At 45.7% G+C, this 13,447-nt stretch overlaps 1 protein-coding gene across 1 annotated transcript in view; it reads left to right on the top strand.

Moving 5' to 3' along the window:
- Nucleotides 1-13,447, top strand: part of LOC142585237 (uncharacterized) — a 200,274-nt gene that overhangs the window by 98,291 nt on the left and 88,536 nt on the right. Inside the window, exon 2 of the mRNA XM_075695834.1 lies at nt 1,910-1,944. Within this exon, the coding sequence (XP_075551949.1) occupies nt 1,910-1,944 (35 nt within the window). The remainder of the gene's footprint in view (nt 1-1,909; nt 1,945-13,447) is intronic.

The raw sequence follows: 13,447 nt of genomic DNA on the forward strand, positions 1-13,447 counted from the left end.
CTTTTTTTTTTCTTAATTTTCGAGTACGCAATGCCGCGCTTCGGGACGTTATATTTATAAAACTCCCTATTATTTGTAGCTTTGTGCACGGCGTCTTTGTTGATGACAATATTCCACCGTAAAGTGTGTTTTTATAGCGTCGCTGTAGGGAAAGTTTTCTTTTGTTCCATGCCAACGAAGCGTGAGAAGCAGCTTGCATTCGGGCAGGCGTTAGCGGGCAGAAAGCGCACCGTTGCACCGCTTGCTCGTTGCGCAACTTGACTCCAGCCGTCAACGTTCCCTGCCGAAGCACATATCCGGCCGGAGCGTCCGTCAGTTGCGAGTACAACGGCGTCACCGGCGTGGCTAATCAACGTCATCGAAGGGTCATCAGTGTCGCGGGCTGGTGATGTGCGAGGCAGCTATAAGGCGAGCCACTATACGCCTTCGTCGTCGTGTTTGCGTTCTTAGTCACCGACAGCTCGCGGCTTTGCGTCCCGCCGAACCCTGGAAAGGGGTCACCCTGTTAGGACACGCGACCTAGCGAACTGACCGGTAGTCGTCTAGAGCGACGGGGTCACAGGATGATGTGCCGGAGATCGAAGTCAGCGCGTCATATGGTTCAAAAGAAACGAACAAATAAAAAAGAAGCTCATAATTCTTTGCCACAGAATAATTTTGAGTCAATCTATCCTGCAGCATGATTGCTCAGGTTTGCGGTGCTGTATTTTTTTTTTCGTTTTGCTTTTGTTTGTAGGCGTATTTTCCGCCTGAAAGGTCGCAATACTTGAACTGGGAGTGTTCATGAAAATTGCAAAACCTTGCGCAAGAAAGAACGGCTTTGAAGCAAGTACCGCGTAAACGTGGACATTACAAGTAGCCATAGCTATGCGCGCAGTATAAGGCAATGTGTTCCTTTATTTCAATAAGTGCGTCGGCGAAGTATACCCGCAGCACCACACCCATGGTTTCCCATAAACAGTCTCAATTTCTAGCGAAGGAATTGTGGGTCTCCGCTGAACAGCTGTGAAAGTAACTTTTGACCATGTCACTATGACTTCGAAAATGTGTTTTGTGTATTTTATATACCTCACCTTAATTCACAACTTCGACGCTTTAACGTCGCGGATGACGACTGACTATAGTATTATATATATATAAAGCATGAATGTGTACGCACTCTTTATCCAAACCATGCTTCAGAAATTTTATATGATAAGCGTACTTACGCTTACACGAATGGACAAAAAAGATATGAGTGGGTATCTCCGACCACTGTACCATCAGCTATACATCTGATTTCCAACAAGAAAACAAAGGATCAGCAACGGATTAATGTCCCCTATGCGGGACTGTATCTTTTCTGGAGAAATGGGAAGCAACCTTTGTGCTTGCAGCGCACGCTTATGTTTTGCGTTCTCCCTCGATCTATCTATTTGGAGACAAGTTGCTCGGATTAATCAAAAGTGCTGGCCGCTCCTTCAGATTTATGTTATGAAACACAACGAAGATACAACGAAGATGCAACAAGGTGCAGCGTGCAACACCTAACAGAGAATCTTTGAAGATGCGTGGTTAGTGTAATTCACAGAGCAGGAATTAATATATATATATATACATATATATATATATATATATATATATATATATATATATATATATATATATATATATATATATATATATATATATATATATAGAAATTCAAGTGCAGTTAACACAGTGTCGAGCTTTATCTCGACATCTTCGCACGCAAATATCCTGACACGTTATATATATATATATATATATATATATATATATATATATATATATATATATATATATATATATATATAGAAATTCAAGTGCAGTTAACACAGTGTCGAGCTTTATCTCGACATCTTCGCACGCAAATATCCTGACACGTTATTTTCTTTTGCCTTCGCAGATTCCGAAGCTGGTCGGCACCGTATTCCCGTAGAGGTAAGCCACTACTTCATCGTACCTTGTTGTTTGACCACTCATTACCGCAACGTATGTCTTTTTTTTTTACGCTTGAATCAAATTGCTTGTATATCAGACATGTGCTTGTTTGTGTGACTGAAATGTTCGCACAAGCTTTCAGGCCCATTTGATACCTTAGTGTAAAATTTAAGCCATCATACTAAAAAAAAGAAAAAAAAGACAACAGGCTTCAACTGAAGAACAAATGATTGTGTCGTCGCCTTATCTCATTGCTTATCGCTAGACTTGTAACGCCTCACATCGTATGGAAACTTCTGGAGCAGATAGTATCCGACAGATGAGCCTTATAATTTGTGCACTTGAGTGATGGACGCAGCTATATCGTTTTCATGGAGTGTCCGCCCTCATCGGACGCTACTTCCGTATAGAGAAGGAGTTGCTATACAGAACTGCGTTTTGATGCGATCTTGTCATTAGACTGCACGTGGTATATGATAATCCAGCCTTGGTCCTCGAAACACCCGGTTAGAGTAGGTCGATCGTTTCCGTTCAGTGCTCCTCGCCTATTAGCCTTGCCACCATGTCAACTATACGTTTTATAATGTTACCTCCGACTAACGCGCCAAAGTGACTTAATAGATACCTGGTGTTCTACCGGTGAGCCCTAAGTCGCGGCTGCAATCGCCGGCTGCAGCAGCCGCATTTCGATGAAGGCGAAAGGCAAGAGTGCGCCCTCATGTGCCGTGTATCGGGAGCACGTTAAACAGCTACAGATGGGGCAAATCAATCGTGCAGAACTCTCCGTTGCAGCGTGGATCATATCGTCTACGTTGTTTCGAGATGTCGAACGCCACCAATCGATGCTAAAGGCTTTTGTCATTCCTTCATCTATACACTCTAAAAATAGTTGCACCCTTTGGAGTGTATATCTGCCACAGAGCAATAATCGTCATCCGTCTTGCTTGCGTTTCCTTTCTTGAAAACACTGCGCTCGATACTTTGCTGTCGAGAATGATCTGTCATGCTGATAACGCGCATGCCGTTCGTGACTGGGAAGTATCGGACTCGCAGCGTTAAAGAAAAGAAATGCGGGCAAGACAGATGACGATATGGTTGTGGAGCAAATATACGCACCAATGGGTGTAAACTTTCTTTAGAGTGTGATTTCAAGTATATTGTGAGCATTCATGGCTTCGTCAATCAATTACCACTTCGCGATACCTTAGTGGCTGTGGCACTGCGCTGCTGGAGAGGTGGGTTCAATCCCGGTGGCGGTGGCCGCATTTCAGTGGGGAGCGAAATGTAAGAACTCTGGTCTATAACATTTTAGCGCTGGCAAACAAGGAGAGAGGGGAGACGTAGGGACAGCACGATGCGCACTACATCTGCCCTTGTCTTAGCCTGCGCTAACATGTTATCCAAGATCCAATACAGTCACATCCAATATACAACAAAGCTATAGTTTACTTAGACTTAGGTGCACGTTAAGCAAACTCAAGATGATCAAAATTAGTCCAGAGTCCCCCGCTACGGCTTGCCTCATAATCAAGCCGAGCTTTCGTCACGTGAAGCCCCAGTATTTCTTTTTGTTTTGTCCGTTCATTTGAACTTCCTTGCGCGTTGTACGTCGTAACAGCATTAACAACATCGTCGTAACAACAAGCTTAAAAGGTGATGCGTTGTAATAATTGTTTGTAGTATGCGTTGTAGTAATTTGTTTATTAATGTGAATATAAATACAGAAATATTTTCAATTTCTGGAGTCCACGCCGGACTTTTCCACCATTTCATTAGAAAAAGCTAAATATATATATATATATATTTTAAAACAAGCAGCGTCAAGAAATAAAGAGTGAGAAAGAGAGAAACAAAGGGAAGAAAAGAAAGAAAGAAAGAAAGAAAGAAAGAAAGAAAGAAAGAAAGAAAGAAAGAAAGAAAAAGAAAGAAAGAAAGAAAGAAAGAAAGGAAATAATGCTGCTACTTATTTTCACGGTTCTCGGTCTCACCGCTTTCATTTCCGCACCGCTACCAGTCCCCCGGCTACCGCAGCGTTCTGCCGTGCAAAACATTGCCGCTATTTCAATCTCCGTGGAGGCTTTCCCGCTTCTGTTTAGTGAACGTCCGCCGCAACCTACGATTACTTGCCGGCATCGTGACAGTTACAGGCAACTCGAGAGAGCTGGTTGTCAGCTGGTCCCGCCATCAATGAACAACCTCATGGGCTCCGTCGTGTCACGACGCTCAACGGCGCTTCACCTCGGTGGCAGCTTGACGGAGATTCACCCCTGTATACCCTGTCATCATGAGCGAGGTCACGCACCTCACATCACAAAACGTGAATTGACAGGCTACACTTCTACTGACGACGCCCAACTATAACCTACATGGACAGGTCAGCTACTTTTTTCTTTCCGCGCTATCTTCACCAGGACCAGTTCGACCGATTTAGCTGGGGGAAAGGGGGATGGAGGCATGTGCTTCACGCTACTTGCAATTCTCTTTTTATCCCCCTTCAACCTTATCCCCGTGCAGGGTGCCAACCGGAACTGCCTCTGGTTAACCTCCCTGCCTTTCTATGCATCCTTCTCTCTCGCTCTCTCTCACTTGTGAGCCAAGCGCTGTGAGTGATGAGAATGACTCAAAAAATAAAAATACTGATGTACACGAAAAAGAACGAAACAAACCGTGGATGACGTAATGTCACGCTTGAGCGTGATGCTGAACAGCTACCATAAAGTGCAAACTCGTACTTTCTCAGTACTTTGAGGCTAGGTACACTGAACAACAACGAACAAAAAAGAAGAACAAGAAGGAAGAAAAAATGAACAGTGTAGTTTAAACAAAGATCTAAAAAATAAAACCGCATAGCTCATAATACACTCCTTGCAATATCCCGAAACGGCCATGGTCCAAGAATTGATCACTCAGGAGAGTGCATGATTTCCATTGTTTTCTTCTTTTCTTTTTTATCGTTTTAGAAGAAGAAAATGTTTATCCATGCACTCATTCAGACGTACAAAAAAATTTTACAGGGCGGTTGGTGGCAAATAGGCAACTAAATGCCTGGCAATGTGCTAAAACCCGCCCTAACCACCAAACTGCACAACGCTTAGCTCAATGGGCCTGCTACGTTTCTTTAACAACGTGGTAATAAAAGAAGCCCACATGATCTTGCACCTATAAAGAAAATTATATAATAATAAAAAATAGTGCGCCATTGCACAGCATTTCACAAACAGCTCGTTAAGACTGCCGCCGCAATTATGCTGGTTTCAATTTTTATTCGGCGGCTTTTCTTTCCTTGGTGATTCTATTAGGTTGTTCTTAGCGTAGATGTAGCTGTAAGTATTGAACATTGCTGGTCTCCAATGCCGCAGCGGACAGCTCATCGCGTCAAGCCGGAAGGCTGAATTATCTTAGATGTGTTGCAGCTTTGTGGAGTTGGTAGGCCAATCCATGGCCAAGACATCAAACAGCGCGCGCAAGTCAACGAGAACGGAAACGCGCAAGCACAGCGCTGATTTCAAACTTGCGACTGGCTGATTTCCAACAACTTTCAAGTTTGAAGCCAGCGCTGACGTTTCACTTCTCCCTCTGGTGTTCTTCTTGTGAGCTGTTTACTCGGGTGTTCCAATTATCACATTATTTAACGGTAATCATTTCACTTTGCTTCAGCTTAATATTTATTTTAACTTCACTTCTGCAAATTGCTACGGCGGTGTTGCACTGGGATCGTATCGTAGCTCTACACTGTCACTTCCGGGAACTATTCGATATACTAACGCAGCACAACGCATTCAGGGACAAAAGAAGAACATTTCACAGGCGCTAAAAAAAACGCTACTGTTCTTACACTGAATCAATACCAACTGTCTCTTTTATCAGATATTTCGTCTAACTTCCGGAAATGCCAATTTATTTGCACACCGTTATAGGTTACACCAGAGGAAACGTGTGACTAAATAGCCTTGCAATAGGATGTAAAGGTTGGTTAGCTGGTATTTAATTCTCGTAAGAAACAGGGCGCAGTAAAGACGAGGGACGAATAAAATGGCAGAATGAGCGCTTATGTTGTGTGCCACTTTCTTGGTCCCACATCTTTACGGCGTTCTAAGTTTCTTATGGGAGTAAGTAGCCTTGTAATCAGTCACCCGTCTGCTCAGCGCAAGCGTGGCGTCGTGTTTAAATGAGACACTTATGACGTCATTGTGCGTTCACAAATTTCAGTTTACTTGCGCCTGCCTGAACCCTCGTTGTACAGAAAATGACGAGAAAATACCAGGCAGTATTCTTGTTTTTTTTAATGCACTGTGTTCTGTTCAAACTAATAGACAGTTAACTATCTCCAGCCGCATGATGTCACTATTTATGATGCCGTGGTAAGTAGGTGGTAGAATGTCAATATCGAATGGCCGCAAACTTTCCGGTTTGACGGCTTTATATTTTTCGTTTTTCGTTTTTTTTTTTCTTCTCCACCGTACCACGGATTACTTGTTCTCTTCTCCGTAAGCTTGCTGTATACCTATAGATCTTTTCTCAATATTTATTTAGATATATGTGTTCAATTTCAAGTTGAAAGCTTCTGTTTTCATTCGTAAGCGTCGCTCACGAAGTTTAATAAGAGTTTTAGGAGAGAGACGGATCGACATTAAATTTAAAAAAGAAAGCTGGATGTGTCAGCCTGGCTGACCACCTGAAATAACTATGGTATGCACAGTAATCACATAAACACACAAACGGCACATTCGCAATAAATCTATTCACAAAGTTTCGTTAAGGCCTGCATACCTCAGGAACACCAGCAACGTTTTCGAAACAAACAGCGCGCCGATGGCTCTTCTGCGAGGGCCGGGAATGTCCCGAAGCTCTTAAGCTCGAGTCACGTCGCAAGCGCAGGGCGTCTATCAGATATTTTTGTCTCTGACTAGTAAGGGGCAGCAGTCGCATGGTCCGTGATGCAAATGCTCAGTAACGTTGCACACAGAGCACACTGGCTTGTCTGTCCACAAAATTTCGCACTAAACGCGTAGTTCGTTTAGGCTGCGTTAAGTATGACGCGGTAATGACATGCCTGATTTTTGTCTACTGAGGCCCGTTGGAATGTCTGTACGCGTACAGTGCGACGAAGGCGGAAGGGAGTGGAAACACACCACGCTTTAGGATCCCACCGACTTAGCGCGAATCTTTCTATAGCACGTGGCGTGACGGCACGCTCAAGACGCCATCATCGTTTTGAGAAGACGGCAAGACGTCGCTGACTCAGCAACGACAACGATAACCCTTGCGTTTGAATTAAGCACGTTGCGTCTACCTGCACTTTCTTCCCGCTGATGTCACCAAGTGAATTTTACAAGGTCCCGGCTGAGGCGTATTGTACAGCTTTGCTACTGGCAACGACACAGCGCGGCACAGGAGCATTCGAAAAGTCTGGCGCAAGCGGAGCGCGCGCTTGATTTGCAATTCGTGAAGCGCTTGCTTTTGCGAAGCAAGCGTTTGCTTTGGAGTGTCGTTATGTAACTAGCGGAATGTCCGCTGCTTAACCTCTGCTGATGCTCGACAACGATTAAAATATAAGTACGGCCAAGGACAGAAGTTAGCGGTGCACGATACCACACACATACAAAAAGAAAGAGGGAAGGATGAGGCTCACGTGCGCAGCATCTTCTCTTGAGTTTGCACATCGAAGCTGCAGGTCGCACTTCTTAAATCAATTCCCTGTATTTCTACCAAGAAACAAATCAGTTTCTTTCACGGCACTTGTGGCCCACAATATTTTGTGGCCAACCGTGTGCTACCCAAGCTATGGGTTGTATTTCCTGTCCATCGCGCAGGAAGCTATTTAGCAACAATGCTAGCTGCCAGCGAATGTGATCCATTAAGTACGTTATAAAATTTTTTTATTGCAATCAAGACTTCTTGCCTTCCGGCATTATGTATGCTGTGTATTATATGTGTGCTGTAAGACCTGTGTTTTGTATGAATTCAAGCAATATTCTGTGGTTTCTATTGTTGTGAACTCGGCAATCATGCATACAGCGCCGTAGCACTGCGCGTGCTTAACGTAGACCAGATCGCAATAGGAGACGGGCGTGTTCCACTTGCAAGCCGTGAAAAGTCCATACTAAGCGGTAGGCATTTGCTTCCGTTCACTTCGATGAACTCCACTTCGATGACTTCGATGACCACTTCGATGAACTCCTGAATCTTAGTACATAGTCGCATTGCGATTTCCCCGGGGCATGTACTCAAATCCGATCGGGTGCGCAATATTTCAATGACCGGCGCAGCTCGTCACGCCGGAGAGCGTGGGACTCGGAGGCAGGAAGGAGCGAGCGGAACTTGCAGCCGCGCTCGGGCCTGCACAACCGGTCAGCGGTAAACAAGCGAGTCTCTTCCGGGCGGTGATGCGGTGAGCAAGCACTGCACTTCCGTTCGCCGCGCGGTACGATGGCCGAAAAGCGTAACGTTTGCGTTTCAGCTACGGCCAGCGGCCGTGCGAAGGAGAAGCCATCGGGTTCGGCGGCGGTTCGTTGCGCTTTTGGCGTTCCTCTCAGCACGACGCCGCCACCTGCGGGCCGTATTCTTAGTGTGGCCTCAAGTCCGGGCTGTTGAAGGGACGATGCGATACGCGTTTGTGTTACCTCGGCCTTTCTCCACGCTTGACCCCGTTCACACTATCGAGGTCTGTGTTGACGATCGGCCTCGTCTGTGTCGTGTGCGGCCAGACCGACAGCATGCACATGTGGAGAGTCAGGCAGCGCGTTTTCAGCCCTGAGGGAAAAGGGGGACACGCACCGCATCTGGGTTACCTGCGTATAATTGGAGATGGACGAGTGAAGAGATCGTTTAACGACAATGGCGAGGTACTTAGCTGAGTCCTGATAATTCACTTAGATGAAAATTGTACAGCAAGCGAGAAGACACTGTGGAAAGCAAAATAGGTTGTCGCCATTAGGAAAATGATTAACGTTGCGGGCGCATTGATGGGCACGCTAACGAATTAGTTGCGATGAAAATTCGCCGTACTCCTGAATCTCGCATGAAGCGTAAAAGTAAACTCAAATATTTTAGTTGAAAAGAATGCTTCGCAGTTGAAAAAAAAAGTAATATCTATAGTCCGGGAATCTAGGCCAGAACCACAGCTTTCTGACGCAGGCATTTCTATTCAGTGAGCTTACCAGGGGGCTAGTAGATGGTAGAGTGTGTAATTAGTCGACATATCAAAATGCAGGAACATCAATGAACCGGGTGAGTTCTGCAGGTGCCCACAAGGTGGGATTCATTTAAGAACGAAAAGCTGACACCTAACTAAACAAAAAAAAAACAGCAAGCACGAACTTTCAGCCGAAACCAATGGAGGTACCTAGGAAACAAAGCTTCGCAGCTGAAGGATACCGATCGTGCTACAATCCTATTAGATCCAATCTAGGAGGATGGAGACATCCTGCAAATCTCCGCTATTACAGCACTGTCGCCGAGCGGACGTCGTCGGCGTTGTGCTATGCGGTCAAGGAGTTAGCGCGTTACGTCGCGCACGCCGTCACACCCAAGTCTCACCACATTAATTTCGTTTCATTATAAGCCGTATCAATCTACATCGCGGGTCGTTCGGCGGGGAAAATTACGGCCCCTCATCTCCGAATTGCCGCTAAACCGATAAGCGCCGCAGATAGGGGGAGAATAGAGAGAGAGAGAGAGAGAGAGGGAGACAGACAGAGAGAGAATGAATGACAGAGGACCGGACATACAGCCGACTCCTATGCGGTTCGCTCCGCTCTACAGAGCGTTGATCGGCAGCGGCGTGTCGTCGCCGATCGGCGGCGGTACACGCATGCAGCTCGGAGCGTCGCCCGCGGAGTCCGTGCGACGTCGTCGCTTTCGGTCTCCGCCGATCGTCGACGCCGTGCAGCTGGAAGCGGGTTGTGTGGCTCGTTCGACCTCGTCCGCGTTCCACAAAGGCCTTATACCACTTCAGCCTCCCCTTCGCCACCGTGTAGCCCCGCTTCGGCGTGCACTGCCTGCTTTCCCGCGGAACAGAAAGGAGCCGCACGCGAACAACTGCATATAGAGCGTGGAGCGAGTAAAAAAAAAAAAAGAAAAGGAGTGAAAAGAAAAAAAAATAAGTGCCGATAAGCACGTATACTGGCACCCTCGCCCGGAGGTATATATCCTAGACGCAGTCGAGGCTGTTGAAGCAGCGGCGGCTGCATGCAACCTTCCCGCAGCTATAGCCGTGGAAGCGTTGTCGCGTTTATTGTCTCTCGCGCAGCCGGCACGCAGGCGCTATGGGATCGAGCCGAGTGTGTTTGTGCGTGCGTGTGCGTGTGCGCGATTGGGACACTTCATTAACAAAACTGAGGCGGACCGCTTTTCGGGCGCTGTGCAGAGCGGTACAGCCGTTCGAGGAGAAAGGTGGAACGCGCAGATCACCGAACCGATCACCCCCGACGTCGACGACGCCCGAGATAGCGACGCACGACGGTGGCGAGAGGTTATATGCATCGCGCGTGCGGCAGTAGTGCGTGCATGTGTGTGGACCAGCAAGAAAAAAAATAATAATAGCAAGAAAAGACGATTACATTAGCAGGCCCCGCTTTTTCGTTTCTTTCGTCTTTCCATTTTCTCGCTGGCTGCTTTCTTCGTGTGACCTTCTGTGGCGAGGTTTCTTTTTCCTTTTTCTTCTTTGCCCACCCTTTATTTATGCCCGCGGCGGTAAAGCAGGCGGCGGAAGAAAAAGCTTGATCGTTGTCTTTGTTATTTTCTGAAATATTTATTCTATTTGTTATGCTTGAATTGCGAGGATGCGTTTGTCCAGGTAGGAGTTCTCAAACGGCTTTCTCTCTCTCTCTTTTCTTTCGCATGAAGATGTGATATTGTCCTAACTTGTTTTTATTTCGAGGTTATATCATCAGCCTAAATTTAACAGAGCGTGGAGCCCCGGAAGTGTTCACAAACAACTTGATTTGGACGAGCAGGTTCATCTTTAAAGTATATTGAACCAGCGCGATGGAACGAGGACAAGAAAGCAAGCGCAACCAGACTACATCTGTAAAATAATTTACACTCTTAAAAGCAAATCAGGTGAGTCGGTACTCGCACCCTTACACCTAAAAAAAAAAAGTGTCATGGTGTGAGTAACAGACACATTTATACCCTTATTCATTCTTAAGGATGTAAACAATTTTACGGTGTGGCGCTGTCCTGTTGTGTGTGTTTTTCGATCTTGTCCCATCGCGCTGCTTCAATACATGTTCACAAACATTCGCACCGTTCTTCGTGTCACTATTTGGAAAACATATTAAACGATACGACTGTTGCATTTATGTAGCGCTTACAAGCCATTGGCACTTAAGCCTACCACGTTGATAGAAATCTTTTGAACTTTTCGTAATCCACTCTTTATAGATACTGGCTATCTGCACGTGCCCATGCGGTTGCGTGCGCACTGGCTGTCTTCTTATCTTTCTGATAGCCCTTTCCATTCTCCAGATGTACAAGGTTGCCAACTTGCATAACCTCCTGCCCTTTCCACATCTCCTCTCTTCCTTCTCTATCTATACATCTCTTACAGTTAGAATTTCCATGCCCGCACAACGAGCCCAGTAGCGACTGATGGGATGATAGTACCTTTTGTTCAATACAGCTGCTTTATTAATTTTCCTTCATACAAATGTTGAAAGATGATCACGGTAAGATTAAGAAGTGACCGAGATGCAGAGCGGGGTCTATCGACCACAGGGGTGACCAGCATCTAAAAAGTGTATCAACTTACCCACATTTATGTACGGACTCAACAGAAGACAGAAACAATTTGTGAAGATCTTACTGCCTCCAACCACCAGTAGTACTAGATCGGGATAGCTCGCCCTTGTGGTTAATGGATGGCTAGTGCATGCCAAGCCGTCTGCAGGGCGAGCGTCCTTTCCTTGCTGGCGATTGGGCTCGTGCGCCTTCTTGGCGTTTGCTTGCCGTGTTCTATCATCAGCTGCCTCGGTCTGCGGCCAACGCCTTGTCATAGGGTGTCGTGTTCTCGAAATAACTATATAGCTAAGCGTTCGACTGTTGTCGGAATGAACAATTTTGGCCTCATCAGCCGTCGCAGCAGAGGGCAATGAAGGCACTGTTACAATTCTTAAGAGCAGCGAACTTGCAAGAGAGAGAGAGAGAAATGGAGTGCGAAAAGCAGGGAGGTTAACCGGAAAAGATTCTTGCTTGCTATACGTCGCTCTGGGAGGGTCGTAAGGGGAAATTGAAGAGAGAAAGAATAGAGGATAGATAAAGCAAATGCAAGAAACGACTTGCGCAAACGGCCTTAGCACTGACTGGCCTCTTCCGTTACCGTGCGCTGAACGTGTGCTGCGATCGTCCGTGATCGCGTGCCTGTGACTGGGGTCTACTTCTTTCCCATCTGTGTTGCTCGCCTTCACCAGCTCCCGTAGTAAGGGCAGCAAACCGTATATTGCAATGCAAAGCATTTTTTTTATTCATATGATATAAGGAGATGTTGGCGCGCAATTTAAGGAGCCGGCTACTCCTTATCTCTTGGGTGGTTCCGTCATACATCATTCAGGGTGCACGGTTACATATCAAATAGTCTTTTCACACAAGCACACCTATGGCTCCACATCTACGTAGTCGAAAGTCTCAAAAGTACAAACGATACTGTCGCCTAATAACACTGTCGCCTAATAACACTTAGCACACTATGTCTCCACACCTATGTAGTTGGAAGTCTCAATAGTACAAACGATACTGTCGCCTAATAGCACATTTTCTAGTCAGCGGGTCAGCGGGTACATACAATATACATGGCAAATGTCTTCACACTTATGTAGTCGAAAGTCTCAAAAGTACAAACGATACTGTCGCCTAATAACACGTTGTCTAGTGAGCGGGTGGTATATACATCGTGTTAAAATATTAGCACATACAGTCACAACAAAGCAGTCAACATAACATAATTCCCAAACAGATGGATATATAGAGTGACATTCAAATGAACAGGACAATGAAAGCACTAATAACGTCCAACGATGCCACTGTCTTTAAAAAAAGTCTTTAGTGCTTTTAAAGCGCTCTTCTGCAAGGCCGTTGTTGGCCAAGGGCCCAAAAGTTTCCTTAAACTGAAAGGTCTGCGGTCTAATTTACTTAGCGCTGATTTAAGTCGGCATCTTGGTGTGTCGTGATGTGGGCAATCTAGAAGCAGGTGATATATATCTTCATCTACAAATCCACAATCACATTCGGGGGTTTCCGCTCGGCCAATTCTGTGTAAGAAATGCTTTGTGTAGGCAGTGCCTAGCCGTAATCGATGAATAAGCGTTTCCATAGTTCTATCTAATGACAATGAAAATTTGAATTCAATAAATGGATCAATATGATATAAGTCAGAGCTCTTAGAAGTCTGGTCAAACCAAGTGTTTCTAGACATGTTGACAGACGTTGTCCTTATAATGCAGCGTAATTCATTTTTTGATATTGGGAGCGGAGCCGTATCATCTTTCAGGTGCGCTTGTCGTGC

Source organism: Dermacentor variabilis, chromosome 6 (genome assembly GCF_050947875.1).
Source record: "Dermacentor variabilis isolate Ectoservices chromosome 6, ASM5094787v1, whole genome shotgun sequence".
NCBI lineage: Eukaryota > Metazoa > Arthropoda > Arachnida > Ixodida > Ixodidae > Dermacentor > Dermacentor variabilis.